The 17401-nt window shown below is 40.4% G+C and overlaps 1 protein-coding gene across 2 annotated transcripts in view; it reads left to right on the forward strand.

The window, feature by feature from the left end:
- RORB (RAR related orphan receptor B) overlaps positions 1-6318 on the forward strand; it is a 191052-nt gene extending 184734 nt beyond the window's left edge. For both annotated transcript variants that reach the window (XM_036021745.1, XM_036021744.1), the window contains exon 10: positions 199-6318. In XM_036021745.1, the coding sequence (XP_035877638.1) occupies positions 199-354 (156 nt within the window). In that variant the 3' untranslated portion in view covers positions 355-6318. The remainder of the gene's footprint in view (positions 1-198) is intronic.
- Positions 6319-17401: the final 11083 nt, after the last annotated feature.

Consider the following 17401-nt stretch of genomic DNA (forward strand, 5'->3'; position numbering starts at 1 on the left):
GGAGGGGCCATGGTGAGAGCATTTTGTTTTGTTTTGTTTTGTTCCAAAGGAAAAGCTGAAAGTGAGCCTTCTTTCTCTCTGAACATCTTTTTCCAAAGCCATTTCCCTTCATCTGGGGCCAAGAAAGACACTGATTCAGAAGACAGAGCACTAATGAGCTTCCCCCTTTGTCTCCTTCCCTGTCCCTCCATTCTGCAGTTAATAGCCAAGATACCAACCATCACGGCAGTTTGCAACTTGCACGGGGAGAAGCTGCAGGTATTTAAGCAGTCGCATCCAGACATAGTGAATACACTCTTTCCTCCGTTGTACAAGGAGCTCTTTAATCCTGACTGTGCCACCGTCTGCAAATGAAGGCAAAGACAGGACTGTCTCATAGCTATGGAATGCATCACCATTAAGACAAAAGCAATGTGTTCATGAAGACTTAAGAAAAATGTCACTACTGCAACATTAGGAATGTCCTGCACTTAATAGAATTATTTTTCACCGCTACAGTTTGAAGAATGTAAATATGCACCTGAGTGGGGCTCTTTTATTTGTTTGTTTGTTTTGAAATGACCATAAATATACAAATATAGGACACTGGGTGTTATCTTTTTTTAATTTTATTTGGGTATGTTTTGGGAGACAACTGTTTATAGAATTTTATTGTAGATATATATGAGAACAGAGCGGTACTTTACATGATTACTTTTCCTGTTGATTGTTCAAATATAATTTAAGAAAATTCCACTTAATAGGCTCACCTATTTCTATGTTTTTAGGTAGTTGATGCATGTGTAAATTTGTAGCTGTCTTGGAAAGCACTGTGCATTATGTAATAAGTATATAATATCTGAGCATATTATATATGAGAAATACATGCACATGCACTGTGGCTTAAAATATCATACCTACTAGCAAAGGAGACTCAGTCAGGCTCTTATATTATTTACCTTCTGTGTTATATGTTACCTTTATGTTAGACAATCGGGATTTTGTTTTCCCAACCAGAGTTTTCATCTATAGTCAATGGCAGGATGGTACCGATTCAGAAATAAGTCTACAAAAGAGTAATTATAATGCACAGCCTTGGTATAAAACTCTGTTTCTGTCAATGACATCAAAGCCTTGTCAAGATGGTACACATTGGGGAAAAAAATACAAGTATTTGGAGCCATTTTCCTGTTTTAAGAATTAGGCTACACGTAATATCGTGGAGTCCAGGACTTTTTTGACCAAACAATAGATTTTTCACCAGAACACACAAAACACTTTTTTCTTTGGCTTTCAGATTGTGAAAGAAACTTGATTTTGGTGCTTACTGTGTCTTCAACAGAGAAACGCAGTCTGTAGATTATGACCACCAGCAATCTTTTCTAATGAAATTAGAGTAAAAGAAGTAAATCAGAAGCCAGGGTCCCAATGCCATTTCCTGTAAACACTATCTCTAACCATTTTTCTTGGCAAAGAAGAAATACAAAAGAAATACACAAAGAAGTAATTCTTTATATGTATTCTCTTTAATCTTCAATACGTCTTTTTTTTTAAGAAAAAGCAGCAATAAAGGGGGAGGCAGGACTTTTTATGTCCTTTAATCAGAAGCATCTAATTTTTTTCCAACTCCAATGTACTGTTTTCTAAAAATATAGCAAAAACTTAACAGATTGGGAAAAAAGACCCGAGTTATTTTATAAAACAAATACACCCCAAAGCCAACACTATTTTTTGTGCAGTTTGAAATGACTTCCTCCACCTAGCCTAGGATTATTTGCTCAGCAACTTTTAAAAGTACAAAATGCAAGAGGTGAGATGAGGATTCAGAAATTGAGGCTTCAAAGTACAAATTCGCACTTCTCCACCTGTTCTTCCATCAATCTGACCACCAGAAAAAGCACAAACTCTGAGGAGTGAGCTCTGCCTGTGGTCTGAGGCCTTGTGCCTTTGGTCTTATTTGGTCCAAAATAAGATTTTTTTAAAGGGAGGTAGAGGAGAGCTTTATGTATAAAACAATGAAAATTATGATCTCCCGTAAGTGTAGCCCAGCCATCCATGCATGAATACCTGCCCCTTTTTCCTGGTCAAAGACACCCACACGTGCACACACAAGCACACCTGCTCCGTGAGGTTCCCATGAGGGGACGCTTCGAGTTCTTGGCCATCTCCTGTGCCGTCCTGAAGTTCCAAGGCTGAGAGCCATCTCCACGTGGCCACACAGCTCCCCACTGATGATCACACAGTCGTGTTCATCTTTGCTTTTAGAAAACAGAGTCTTTTCCCACCTCATGATTGATGAATTCCAAACCAATGGGGAAAAATAAAAAGACTTTAAAATAATGAATCTCTTTCTCAACTACTGTTATATTCAATTAATTTAACTACATTGAACCACATTAACTTCAGTGTCTAAGAAGACAGCTGTAGACTGCTTATTATGCCGCTACAGGGACGCCATTCTTTTTGGTGTAAATGTCACTCCTGCTAGCTCTTTGTATAAAGAATTAATTCCAAGAGTCATATTTCCTTCTAATGGAAAGATTACTTTACTGATTGCTAGGAAAACAGGGTAATGGAAGGCGCTCAATTAAACCAAGCCGTTTCCAAATGCAATGTATGTTTTATGATTGGCTTGTGATAGGCAACGTGCAATGTGTCTACTTGGTGTTTCCCTTTGAGCTTTGAACTTATGTCAGACTTTGTTTTCATCGTTCTGTGGGCCTAGTGTTTTCCATTGTCAGCCTGTAATTCCTGCTCAGTTGCAAAGAGGATCATTTGTTTCTCCCAATTTACCTTAGAGGATTTAAATCGGCTCAATTGATGAAGTGGCTGAGAATTTTTTTCTTCCCTTGTCCCATGGGTGGTGTAGGAAAAAGATTGTTCCCCACATTTGCCTCAGGAGGTACTGGATTTGAATTTGTGTCATTTCCACTAGTGCAAGCATTTAATTGGGACGGCACAAACCTTTTGAAGCAAGGGGACAGGAATCGGCTAGAGACCGAACCAGCGCAGAACGGTGGAAACCAGTACGCACTCGGCCCACTTCAGCTGAGAAGAGAGATTTCTGGGTTTTCGCCACGGTTGCCAAATCTGTCCCTTAGAAGTGAACCAAGTGACATTTCCAATGGTAACAAAGCACTTTTAACAGCTGCCCTTTAAACATCTGCTGTGACTCCGTCTCGAGGTATTTTGAAATTTTGGTGAGAACAACTCCCCTTACCACGTGCAATCTTTGTCCCTCCCCCAGGAACACTCACCCATGTTCACAACACATTGATGAGGAAGTGTGCACTGGAGGAAATAGCCCAGGGTCTGTCCTTTCCACTCCACGCTTCGTAAACGACAATCACTGCTTGATGCAGATGTTGCACTGTATCCACTCAGGGATGTTTTATTTTTTAAAAAAAGGTACATCAAGGAGGAGGGGAGAAGGAAAAAAACAGGAAAATGACAACAAAATGTAAAGGGCATAAACTCAATATGCCAATAAGAAAACCTCTCTGACAAGGCTTTCAGACTAACGAGCGGTAACTTCATGTTGTAAATTGAAAATTCAAACTACTTTTACCATGTGGACTTGCTGACAGGTTGCTCGCGAGTAAGGACAACTTAGTCTCATTTTCTAACATCTGCTAAGAGCCAGATGATGCAGCTGCTCCTTTTATGGACGGCGTATCCCTCAGCGGGCCCAAGCTGCCTCTGCACATCCTGCACAAGGGAAGACAGAGATCTCGATGGCATTAGAGGAACTTAACAAGGGAGGTGAAGCTCTACTTGAGGTCTGTGAAAGGAAAGGCAAATGTTGGAGAGAATGTAGGAGAAAGGGGCATCCCAAAGCCACCTAACCTCTCTCATACACCCCCACTGTCCATGACTTGGGCCACCTTTGTGTCCCCTTTTCTGTGGCTCTTTTATCCCCAAAGACTGAAAGCCGAAGGTGAAGATGTACTCTTCAAACACAGCCTTCCCAGATTTCCCTTGTTTTACTACTGTTTTCAGGGCTCTGGATTAAAAGACCACTGGTTTGGTAAAAACAGAGGATACAGTGGTATTCTCTGAATTACATGGGTAATCAGACTTTTTTTGACAGAATTAAGAAACCCTAAATTATAATGAACTCTGAATATTAACAAGAGGTGTTGGGGAGGCATCAGTATATTCTCTCTCATCTGTCTGATCACAGCAGTCAAGCTGAACTGTTTGTAGAAAATCGTACACGTGGATAGTCAACTCACACTCACTTCTATAGTCCCACGTGTGCTAGGTTGGAATGCAAAAACAATTCTTGTGTCCTGAGGACAACCTAAAATTTAAACAGCTTTTTAAAAAAATGTCAGACACAAATGAGGTATGTTTTGTTCCATGTTCTCTGTTTTCATTTATTCTAGATGCAAGAAAAGTTCTACTTCTATTGGAATTTAGAAGAAATAATTTTTCCTGACTCTTTTTTTCTCTATAAGCTTTTGTTTCCCAGGAAGTTAGTGCGATTGGCAGTCAGCTCAGGCGAGGATGGCTGTGCCCGACAGAACCACCATTCAACAGAAACAGCCATAACTTTACGGTGTGCATCTGTAGTGAAGTTTTGCACAAAGTCCCCCGTATAAAGAAAAGCAAAAAGCCCACCATCTGCTTTAGATGCTGTGGTATTTGACTTTCTGTTTCTGTTAGTACAAGGAGCAACTCAATATAAGAAAACCACATGGGTCTTTAGTGAAGAGTTGACAACCATTTGGGGTGGGAAGGAAACATCAGGACCAGGGATACATGTTCACTTAAAGCAAGGATTAAAATTCAAAAGCCTAAAAGGAGGGAGCCAGGGAGTCGATGCAAAATGAGTACAGGAGTCCACTGGTGCACTGGCAAGGAAATGTCCCACCCACAAGAGCCAACCAGTATCTGCTGAAGCTGAAGAAAGGCTGAAGCTTCTGACCCTCTTAAAATGTCTTGAGCTGTAAATGTCAGTTGATTCAGAGCTTGGTGCAGCCCAGACAAACATATCTCTGAGCAGAAGAGGGTTCACATTTTGAAATGTCTGGTTTGAAGCATAGTCAAATTTAGGGGCCTATTTGGCTGGAGAAATCTGGCCAGATACAATTCTGAATGATGTTGGGGGAGGGGGAGAGGTGGAGATCTTGCCCTTCTGACACTCAATTTGGTTTCCATATTTGACTATCACTACTACAGCATATAGTAAGAGGTCAGCTGGAAAAGCAGCAATCTAAAAATGAAAACAATTTAATGAAAGACACTTCTGTTTGTCTTGCGCAGACTCCCAGCTTCATAGAGCCAGTTGGCCAGATTTCTTGCCACTTTTTTTCCAAAATTCAAATGCACAATTTTTATGCTTTTGGGTCTCGATGTGTTTCTTTAAACGCGTGGCTTCCCTATCTGCAACCAGTTTTTATGTTCCCTCGGTCATGTCTAAAGAACTTATTCTAGGGTCATGAGAATTAGTCCTTCGCTGTTCTGAAGTGCGGGACTGTGGATTCCTATGCAGCGGAGGCGGGCTGTCTGTTGTGCACTTTTTTCCTAAGCTGCTGAAATTCCTCCGAAGTGAATTGGCCACAGCAACAATGCCTCCTGCGTGACTGTGAACACGACCTCCAGTGATCAGAAAAAGCAGCTCCGTGATTGTTGTCACGGCCAGAAATAAAGCACAAGGTTACGGGAAGTGAATAACCCAGCTGAGGGAAGTGCAGGGTGTCTGTGCCCCAGCTGGACAGCACGATCCTTATCTGAAGCTGTGTCTATCATCCTGGCGGCGGCTGCCGGGGAGCGTGTGCACGCCTCTGTCACAGCCACAGGCAGACACACACTAGGTATGTCCCACATCCAAGCACAGCACCGTCTGCTTCATCTGATTCACACACACACAAGAATGAAAACTACACCCACAGAAAACTGAGTATGTATTGTAGAAATGTAGAGGAAAAATAAAAATATTTTTTCAAATGTAATTACTTTTAATATATGCTTGTGGAAGGTCTAATATGATGTACGCTGTCTCTGTAATTTTTGCTGTAAATAACTAGAGACAGTGAATACACTGATTTTTCTATGTCTCTGTTTAAGCATAAGACTTTGTAACAATTTTTTTAGAGGGGGAAAAACCAACAAAGAGCAAATATGTACTTGCTTCCTTTCTGCGTGTTATGTACTTCTCAGAAACTGGTGTAACGGTTGAAGCATCTTGACAGGTCATTGGTGTTAACTGTACGCTTCTTTGTGTGATACAGCTGAGAAAGGGACAGGGCTGTCAATTAAATCTGCTCCAAAGAATTTGCATTGAAGATTGGCCTAAGAACTGCAAACCCTACCTGAACTAGACAATATGAAAAAGGAAAGCTAAAAAAATAAGAAAGAAATGTTGCCTGAATAAGTCATCTTTCCTTACAGCAATGGCTTTGTCTAAATCCTCTCTGCATGAAATAGCTTAAGGAAAACAAACTCTGCTTTCTGATGAACAAAATATTTTTGTACACGTTTATTTCTTATAACCTGAGGTCAGACTACTCATTCGCTGAAGCCATAACTGACCTTCACCAAATAAATGCTGTAAAGAACCTGGGGGAGGGGCGGGGAGAGATGGAGAGGGAGGAAAATTGAAGGTGTCATGAGCTGTAACAACACAGGCAGGAGCAAGTCTGATGAACCTGATGCTTTTCCTGCATCCCAAATATGACTTTAAAAGGCTAGTATTTTATGATGATCAATTTATAATAATAAAAAAGATATTTAGATTTAAATGAGACTTTCCAGTATTTTTGAAATCCCTGACAATGCTTCCTTGCTTTTAGGATGGAGAGAAATGATTTTCATATACTTCCAACTTTCAGAGATTTAATGTTTTTACCTTAGCTCCAGCCTATACGCAAACAGCGACGAGCGGCTCCAAGTCCTCCAGCGGCGGAAACCATGGGCTGCCTGGGGGCTGGCTGCACCAGCCAACCACAGCTGCACCCTGAGGGGCCACATGCGAGCGGGCAGTAGCCTCTCTCATTAGCATGCACACCATTGTTGGCAATGCACAGAAGTTGCATTGCCACACGTATGTAACATAAAAGTATTCACTCTAAAAAAGCATAATAATTATACTTTTTTAAAGAATAATGCCTTCTAGAGTCACCACTGATTTTTCTGGAGCTTAATTATGTTATTACCGTGTATTATGATTGCCCCATAGAGGCAAAAGGCAAACTACAAATAAACCCAGTGACATCTATAGTTTTAAAATCTACAATTTTCTGATCTCTCTCTCCTTGTTTAATATATAAGCCCTAATTTCTGTGTACGTGAGTAAAACTGCAGCCTGAGTCCTGTAGGAAGTAAGCATTGAGTTTTTTTTAATTATAAGTATACTAGAATAAAACAGCACTCCCTAACAATTAAGGAAAAGAGTTTTATATTACTTTAGAATGTAATAGGTTTTGTCCTTATTTTATGTCCTGTAAATTATTAGTTGAATACTGTTAGCATTCCCTGATAATGCACACATGATTTCTGAATGTTTTCTGTAAATGACAATCAATGTTTATGAAGTCCCCTCCTTTAATGCTGAAGAACATTAAAAGAAGAAAAAAAAAGTCTTGCCTAGTCGTTTTCTTTTCTTCCACACAGAACAAGGAGGGGATGAAGAAGATAGATAGAGTGGGCTTTGAAGTACATTATCCCATGGATCTTTACCTATACAGTTGCCTTTTTTTCTAGTAAATAATGGAAAAATTTTTTGCTGGATGTTCTTCTATCTCATGGACCTGGGTTGAGTTAGAAATGCTCATTGAGAAAAGAACCAGACTTCATTCTAGCCAAAGAGCCTACTAGGTTGTAATTAAAATGAGAGCAGCATCTCTCAAAGATAACAGCTCTCCTTTTCCAGAGCTTTCCAAAAGGCCGCCCCAGCCAGCAGAGCCAGAAGCAACACCTCTGCAAAAACTTTGTTTAAAAGGGTTGCAGCAGGTTTGAAATAGGTGTGAAAACCCCTTCATGTGATGAAAGCTTTCAAGTAATAATTAACGATTACGTCTCCCGGTCTGATTTTTTTTTTTAACAAAGCATCACCAAGCTGCTCCACCACCAGGATCAAGGCTCACCAACATCTGAGTGCTCTGAATCTTATTTGAAGCCACAGTATGAAACAATTGAGGACAATCACAGACTCAGAGCGATGTTGACAAAGCAGTTCTAGGAGAGGCTAACAGTTTTTCAGGTGCTTGGAAGTTGTTGCAGTTTGGGGTGTGTAGAGATGAAATGCTTCAAGAATAGAAGTTTAAAGCAAAATTTAGCACATTTTAAAACTAGAAGCACTAAGCCATCAGACAAAATGAGCCTTAGAAATCCTTCTGTAAAACTTCCCCCAGCTTCAGTCTTTGTGAACAGTGAAAACCTTCCGTATGTTTCCAGTAACATCTGTACCCAAGGCGTCCAAATCCCACGTGACCCTGTTCAGAAGACGTAGAAACAAAACCAAGCTGATCTGCCTGTCAGAGCACCACTTGTGTCCCTTGGTTTCTAACTGGCTATTCGAATAACTAGTCAGGGACAGCAAACATACTATCACAACCTATCCAGGGCTCATGTCAATTGTCACCAACAATTGACCACAGAACTCTTTACTGTAAAAGCACCTAAAGTTTTCTTTCAGAAACATAGATGTGGCTTAGTGGAGTGAGTGCTGGCCTGCAAACCACAGGGTCACCCGTTCCGCTCCCAGTCGGGGCACATGCCTGGGTTGTGGGCTGGGTCCCTGGTTGAGGATGCATGAGAGGCAACCACATATTGATGATTCTCTCCCTCTCTCCCTCCTTTCCCCTCTCCCTAAAAGTAGATAAATAAAATCTTTAAAAAAAAAAAAAGAAAAAGAAATGTAGATCTAAGCAACATTGAAACACAAGATGAAAAGTAACATTTTAAAATTCAGGTTGGACAATATAACATGACAATTATTAACCTTGGATAGTATTACCAAAAATTAAGAATTAAATCCTTGTTGTGCACAAAGTTTTGTTCCATTCATAGATCCTCTTCTTTCAGAGGAAGAACTGGCAATGTGTTCTGATAGTCACACCAGGCTAGTGTGACAAGGCATTTCCAGTTATCAAAGAAGTCACAGGAGTTTGTCCTCATACTCCAAGTGGCGGCAGCTCCTGGACCCAATTAGAGAAGAGGAAGAAGTGAAACAAACCTCCTAGTGCCATCTTGGTATGGGGGTACCAAGGCTTATGTTGTGAGAGTTTTCTCTCACTGTTTTCGAAACTTGAACTTGCTAAGCTTAACTGGTTGAATAAGCATTATTCTAAGAAATGATAAGATTCCTGACAGCTATGTCTCATCTTTAACTCTCCCAAGTTCACGGAGCAGGGCATGGCACAGTGTAAGCGTTCAATAAATGTGTCAACTACGTGTATTGGAATCCATTCTCTTTTTGTACTGTGAGCTGCCCAACTCTCTGCTTGCTGTCATTTCACTCATTTTGCCCTTGAGCAAGTCAGCCTCTAGCAGAGATGTCAGATACAGGCTTACTTTTTACCACAAGCAATGAGAGGTGGAAATAGCAGTCCACTGGGAAAGACATTGAAAGAATGCTCTTTCCCTTCCTTTCTCCAAAGACCTAACCAAAAGCAATAAGAGAGGGAGCCAGAGTGGCTATTAAAGGTTAGACATATCTTCCCAGATTTCACAGAAGACTCAGCTGAAGGGGAAATAAAAAACAGACCAAGGAGCCTATTTTATAAAACAAATTGGATATAAAAGCCAGGTCCTGGCAAGTCCTCAAATCCTCCTATCTGAATTGATGGAATCTCAAAGTCTCAGTCTAGAAGAAGATAATCTGATCTGATGAACAAAATAAACTAACAAACAACATAGAAACAGGCTCATAGATACAAGGAAGAGACTGACAACTGTCAGAGGGGAAGGGGTTGTGAGGCTGAGTATAAAAGGTAAAGGGATTAAGCAAAAAAAGAAAACCCTCATAGACTCAGAGAACAGTGCGGTGATTCCCCGAGGGAAAGGGGGTGGGGGGAGGTAGAAGAGGGTGAAGGGGTCATAACTGGTGATGGAAAGAGGCCGGACCTGGGTTGTGAACACACACAGTGTAATATACAGATGATGTGTTATAGAATCGTACCCCTAAAACCTATATAATTTTGTTAACCAATGTCACCCAATAAATTTAATAAATAAAAAAGAATCTAGAGAACTTATTATTTCTGAGCTATATCATAGCACAAGTAAGAAATTTTAGAGAAGGCCCTGCTTTCTAAGAGGTGGAAACCATGATAGCTGTGACCATGTGTTCCTAATGCAGCCGTCAAACTGTAGGCCACATGGCATCTGAGATGTCATTTTCATCACTGGGTACTTTGCCTGTGGCCAAAGATGAGGGAAGCAAGAGAGAGCTTGAAGAATTACACAGCAGGTTTGCATGGGCGGGGCCTACGAGGCCTCCCCACCTTCCACCAATCAGAAGCAATCCCATGGCACCACATAAGAGCAGAGGTGATGGGAGATGTAGTCTACATGCATGCCCACAAGGAAAAGAAAACTGGGTGTGCAAATCACTTAGCAGTCCTAACACAGGTGTGAAAGAGCTCCAGGAAAGTCTCTAATTTGACTTTCCATCAGATATTGCAACAAACACATATTTATTCAACAGATATTTATTTACACTGCTATATGCCAGGCACTGTTCACTGGGAATACAATAGTGAAATATGACAGATAGTGTGTCCTAGAGATCTGCGGTCTAGGTTCAAGAAAGGTGGATATACAAGAGGCCAAAGACATAATACAAATAACTATAAAAGACAAAGTTTATTACAACTGCTACATTATCTACAAAAATATTACAGGATGCTCCTACTGATGATCATTTATTCTGTTTCACTCAACCCTTAAATTCATTATCACCCATCATAGCCCATTTCTTAAGCAATGTCAACTGTTCAATTAATTTCTTAATAGTGAAACAAAATCTTCTTTCTTCTATCTTTTACCCCCAGTCACTGCTAGTTCTGGCTCCTTGAGGTTAAGCATAACAAGTGTATATCCAAACCTATCTTTGTTATCAACATCTTAAATAAAATAAATACTACTTTCACTCCTCACTCCCAGTCTTACTTTTTTCTTTACACTAAAAATTCTCAGTTATCCCAAACATTTCTCACAATGTAATCTGCTCATAAAGTCAAGCGTTGTTCATTTGAAGAATCTCATCATAACGACAAGTAACAGGGATCACTGACAAGGAGATGAATCAGAGACCCTATTCATATTAATGATGTCAGTCATAGATACATTTAGAACACAACTTTTACAGACACTTGCGTTTTAAAATGTAGGTTTTAGTATTATTCAAGCACGGTGAGGCCAATAAATCAAGAGACAATTACCATGGAAAAGATCATTTGTTACTGACAGTTCCTAAGAGGAGGGTGCCCACCATGTCATGCCACGCAAGGCCACGTGTGGAAGCCCCAGGGCCAGTGAGGAGGCAGGAGTGAAGGGAAAACCTGGGCCAGAGCTTTTATTGTGGTTTCCATGGGAAAGAAGAGGTGAGGACAGGTAAGCAGACCAGAGATGATTAGTTTGTAGGGACTGTCCCCAGTTGTCAGGTACCTGGCCCTGGGGTGATTGATCAAGCTGGGAAGACAGTGATACATAGTGCAAGGGCCCAATATAGGAAGGGGGTGGTTGGGGCATAGGCTCTGGATTGATCTGTTTGCATTTGAAAGGGGGCGCTCCCAGTCTAGCCTTTACTATCTCTAGAAATTAATTAGCCCTGGGAGGGGCAGTCCTCAGTCTAGGATCACCAAGTCCCCAAATGTCAAAACACCACAATGAAAAGGCATGCTTAAAACAAACTGATTTGTGCATATTTGACCCATGGGGCCAAATATGTGGTCCTAAACTTTCTGTGTCAAGAATAGAGCAATTTCTATCTATTATGTAAGGCCCTTTTTTGAGCTATTTATCTGTTTTTCCCCCTCCATTTTCCCTCTCCTGGGTTCAAACTCACACCTTAGGCTCCTAATAATTCCCAACTTCAAAAATTTTTACAAGGTAAAAGCTGAGTCATAGGTTTCTGAGGTCCCTGCTCCAGCAAAGATTACTCTGTCTCATACAGAGCACCGAAGGAGAGAATTTTCTAACTTCAAGGTTTGGGTCATGAAGAAATATGTGGTGATTATGAGGACTAGATAGAACACAGAAGCTTCCCATGAGAGGGGGCATCCATTCATCAATTAAACCAGCTCTTATTTATTAAGCACCTACTAGGGCAGACATTGTGCCAATTGTCAGTATATTAGTTTGCTAGGGCTGCTGTAACAAAGAGCCACAAACTGGGTGGCTGAACAGCAAAAACTTATTGCCTCACATTTCCGGAGCCTGGAATCCAAGGTCAAGGTATTGGCAGAGTTGGTTCCTTTTGAGGGCTGTGAAGAAGCAGCTGCTCCATGCCTCTCCCCCAGCTTTGGGGGTTTGATGGTAATCTTTTGCATTCCTTGGCTTGAAGCAATATCACCCCAATCTCTGCCTTCATCTTCACATGGTGTTCTCCCTGTGTGCGTGTCTGGGAATATAAAAAGGGGAATGTAAAAATTTCCCCTTTTTATAAGGACATGTCATATTGGATTAGGGCCCACCTTCATGACCTCATCTTAACTCGGTTACCTCCGCAAAGCCCCTGTCTCTAAATAAGGTCACATTCTGATGCACCAAGAATTAAGATGCTAACACATTTGGCGGGGGGAGGGGGGGGCATAATTCAACTCATAAAATTAGGGAGAAGGTAATGAACAAGCAGACAAATCCCCTCCTCTTGTATAGTGTACAATCCAGTAATATTTTGTGATTTCCCACCCACTCAATGAGATGATGACACTCCAATTTGATTTCAAGAAAATAAAGGTATTTGTTGAACATCTGTATTGATAAACAGACCATCAACCCACAAAAAACAAAACTTGTTCCTAATACAATGAAAAAGGGTGGAAGCAACAACAGAAAATACAAAACAGAGGGAAGAGATGAAGTCTCTTTATCTCTTTGAAAAAAGCTATAAGAAGTATTTGCAAGGTAAGTGGATTAAGTGGGCATTCTGAGATTCAAATGTGGCTAGTCAATTCCAAACATCCCCTCACCCTCTCAGACACTTTTCCCAGGGATCAAATATGTCACTTCTATACTCAAACATGAACTATAGCTCCAAGTGGCAGCGAAACAGATCTACCAAATAGCAGGGAAGTTGTATCAGAACTGTGATCCATACGGAGCTACCACTCAACCACATTAACAACATTCTCCTCTGTAATTTCCACCCTCACTGCACCTTACAAATCTGTGCAGACAGATATCTAACATGCTCAAGTATAATGCCATTTGGATTTTTCCCTTATTATTCTTAAGATGGGCTGGAACTGACTGACAGTTAAGGGTAGGTGAGTAAGAAAAGCAAAGTCAAGACTTTCCCAAAATAGATAGTGACTCTCATGACCCACAGTTTATAGAAAGTCCCCCTCCACACACTCCACATTCACGTTATTGGCCCAGGAATTCTTGTCCATTACAAGGAGGCGAAATTCCCTGTGCACATACTAGACAAGACAAAAAAATGACACATGTAGAAACTGTTGATTTTTTTTGTCTTGTGTTTAAAGCAGTTGAGTCCTAAAATGTTTCTAGGCTCAAAAGAAAAAGTAATAAAAATATTAGCTATTAAAATAATCCCTTGGCCCCCAGCTTAATTCTATACCATCCAACTAAAAGAAAATCTTTATCTTTATTATTTTTGTTAAAACTAATGATTTCAGGCTAATCTCAGGGGTCGTCTCTCCCTTAAGGCTTCTCTCTCTAAATTCTCCTTTCCAAAACACCATTCCTCCCTGAAATTAGGGATTAAATTCCTAGAAGTAATTTTATCTGAACTAGCAGAGACTCAACTCTCAGATGGTTAAATGGCACCATTCTAAGAGAAATATTAAACTATTTCTTAGCATAATTTCAACCCCTTATCCAGACAGGTTCAAGGTCACAGTCAAGTTGCTCTTTCTAATGCACATTCCAGAGAGGGGTCCCAGATGCTACTTAGATAGTTCCACCCAACTTCTATCTTTTACTTCTCACATCTCCCTTCATCCCAGAAGGAACAAATGCCTGCCCAATTGCCCTCAATGCACTGTGCAGTGAACTCCACTTTAAAAAATAGACTCTTCAGAGAAAGAGCCCAGAGTTTTGTTCAAAACAACCAATGAAATTTTTGCACTAATTTTTCACATAGATTTTATCAGCCATTTTTTCCTACTTGTCCCCAAAAGTCAAGGATAATAATTTCCAAAAGGCAAGGCATGGTGGTAAATATAAAAGAAAAATCTGAGAGGTAAAGTAGAAAGGAGAACTGAGGTCAGGCCTGGCATCACGGAGTCATGTCTGTTTCCCTCATCCATTCAACACACACTGAGTGTTTACTACGTGGTAAGTGTTATATCAGGTCCTGAGGATAAACAGATATTAACGTGGTTCCTTTTCTTGAAGTCTTCATAGTGCAGCAAGGCAGGCAGACCAGCAAACAAATGCAATGACACATTTTGGAAAAGGTATTCGGAGAGAGGTCTCTGGGAACTATAAAGAAGTAGTGATTATGTCTATTTGAGAACAGTTCTAGGAGAGAATGGGGAAAACTAGAGAAACAGTGCTCTTTGTACTGAGCCCTGAAGAATGGCAGGTGTTATCAGAAGAAAGAGTAGTCCTAGTAGTGGAAGAAGCATTGTGTGGAGGGAGAGAGAGGGGGGAATACAGAGAGGAAGAGAGACTAGAATATGGAGCAACTGGCAGCTTACGTTCCAAATATAATCCATCCCAGACATGTTTTGTTTGGCTTACACTTACTCAGGAAATTCCATATAAAATCAGAATCTCCAGATTCTTTTATAAAAAATAGAAGTTCCGGCAACATTGTTCCCATATTCCCAACTGGAAAAACTGACTAGTGCCCAGTCAAGGCTGCCTCTTTTAAACAGTTTGTTTTCTCTAATTTTACTCTTTATTCATTTCCAACGGGCCTGACTCCTCAGACATTGAATACATGGTGAGTAATGATGGAAGGTTAGTGGAGAAAAGCCAACAGTAGGTCAGTTTTGAAGGCTCTGGGATGCCCACCTGAAAAGTTTAGTTTTAGCTCAGTGTTTCTCTAAGCATGCCGTCACAGAGCTGGTCACCCACAGACTGGACTGAAATGTTGATCTGTTTTTTCTTATAAATATTTTTTTAAACATTGGTTCTAATTGCCACCAATCTAAATTGATGGCGGGGGGGGGGCGGCGGGGAAGAATACCTGTTATGTATAATCACAACTACCTGCTCAGAAAGACAGTTTCTTTTCATTAGAAAGCCCTCAGTTCTGTTGAGACTTAATAGTTTTAGACTCATAAGTTTTGGAAAAGATTTCCAAGTTTCCAAGGTTCTCTAAGAGAAAGTACCTCGGGTAAGAAGGGAGATGGCACCAAGAAAGGACCCGATGAGATCATGAAACGTGGGTGCTGATGGGCCAAAAGATCGATGAGCAACTCCCAGTCACATGGTGTCCCAAAGAATTTTAAGAACAGGAATAGCAAAGTACGGCTAGGTTGTCCACTGCTCAGTGGGCAATATGGTGTCCCTCCCAATCCCCACAGCGATTCCTGATGTTCAGTTCAGTCATCCTCAAAATGATTTTTTTTTGTGTGACCTTGATGGGTTAAATACCCAGAAACTTACAGAAATCTTTAGAACAGGTTTAGACTTTCATGGGGCATGGAATTGTGTGCTTAAACTAGATCTCACAGAACAGGAAAACCCCAGCTAATGTTAAGTTTATACTAGGCCTTAGTCACTGAGAAAACAATACCAAAAAAGAAAAATATTTTTAAATTATTTCATGGCTAATGTTAACATTCGATAATGTATTATTTTTCAGTAAGGAGCAACATGACTCCCAGGAGCTCTGACATGTGAACACAGTTGATGAGCACAAAGCTGGAAAAGACTTCCTGAGGCTCTCTGTTTCTCTGCTTGGAAAGGGGGTTCATGGAACTCAACCTGAGAGAAACTGGAGGGTACTTTCTCCAAGGCCCCACTTGCCTTCTAGGAAGATAGTGCCCTTACAGGCAAGGACCCCATCAAGGTCTATGCCAGCTTACTGGATTGCCCTTTGTTAATGAGTGAGCACAACTCTACCTGCATTGGATTTGAATTGCAAAGCCTCACCAGCTGGCGAAACAGCTTTGGTCTATAATTTACCTCCTGGCTCCTGGTCCTTGTGCCTGATAGATGCAAATCCCCAAGCTTCCCATTCATAATGGTGTCTGTAGTGAAGCTTGGGTCTCACAGTAAATCATTGACTCATAATTCTGCCTGTAGCTGGAATGGAATGTGTCCCTCAGATTTCCCAGTCTGGAGACTCTTGCCAAGATAACAAAGGCCCACCAGGTGGTTGAGGCTTAGCAAGCATCTGCTCAGCTTCGTGTCTGACCAAAATGACCATTGGGATGCATGTATTCCACAGATGTGTTGTCAGAATCAGCAGCAAAAAAAAGACCCCAACGTCTGCCCTTAAAAGGAAGCTGTATGTTGTAATTCATTACTAAATAAATAATTCCCACACATCCACTATGTCCTTGGGCACAGGATCTCATGTCCCTTTTGAAAAGGGCATAGATAATTGAAAAAGTAAATATGAGGCAGAGGTAGCCAAGTTAGATGTCAGGTCAACTTCACACATGCTGATTGAGCACCCACTCGAACAATAGTGACTCATCACTGCAGACCTCTTTACATCTTACAACGTCTTCCACGTATATTCTTTCTTCACTTGGGCCACACAACAGCACATTATAGGAAAAACAGGTGTTAGAGACATGACCAATGTTTGTAAGCAGTACTTCCAAAATTCAACTATAGAGTACAATTTTCCGCCATAAAATGAAGTAGAGTATAACTGAGAAATAGAAGGAATTTCTTCAGACCTTAAGAGATTAAGATTTGGGTGATTCATAATATTAAAATAAATTCCACCACTAAAATAAATTATATGTCACATTATGTTACTACTGTATTAGTATTACCCCTCTTTTACACACACAAGCAGTGTCAAAAAATGCTTCTTAAAAACTCTAAACTAAATGTCACATCTAACATGTCTGGATTCAAATAAATGTTATATTAGAATAAGTTAAAGGAGAAGCATTTACAGTTTTACTAACAGCTGCCAAAAAGGTATTTAAAATTAAAACTCTAATTAGTATATAATAGAAGGAAACCATGTATACCTGATAAAGAGATTTAGATAATCAGTACAAATATTAGGAAAAAAGAAACAAATCATCTTTATATTTTAAATAACATAATGCATAACTAGAAAATCCAAATGGCTACTTTTTAAACTTTC

This window comes from Phyllostomus discolor, chromosome 3 (genome assembly GCF_004126475.2).
Source record: "Phyllostomus discolor isolate MPI-MPIP mPhyDis1 chromosome 3, mPhyDis1.pri.v3, whole genome shotgun sequence".
In the NCBI taxonomy this organism is placed as follows: Eukaryota; Metazoa; Chordata; class Mammalia; order Chiroptera; family Phyllostomidae; genus Phyllostomus; species Phyllostomus discolor.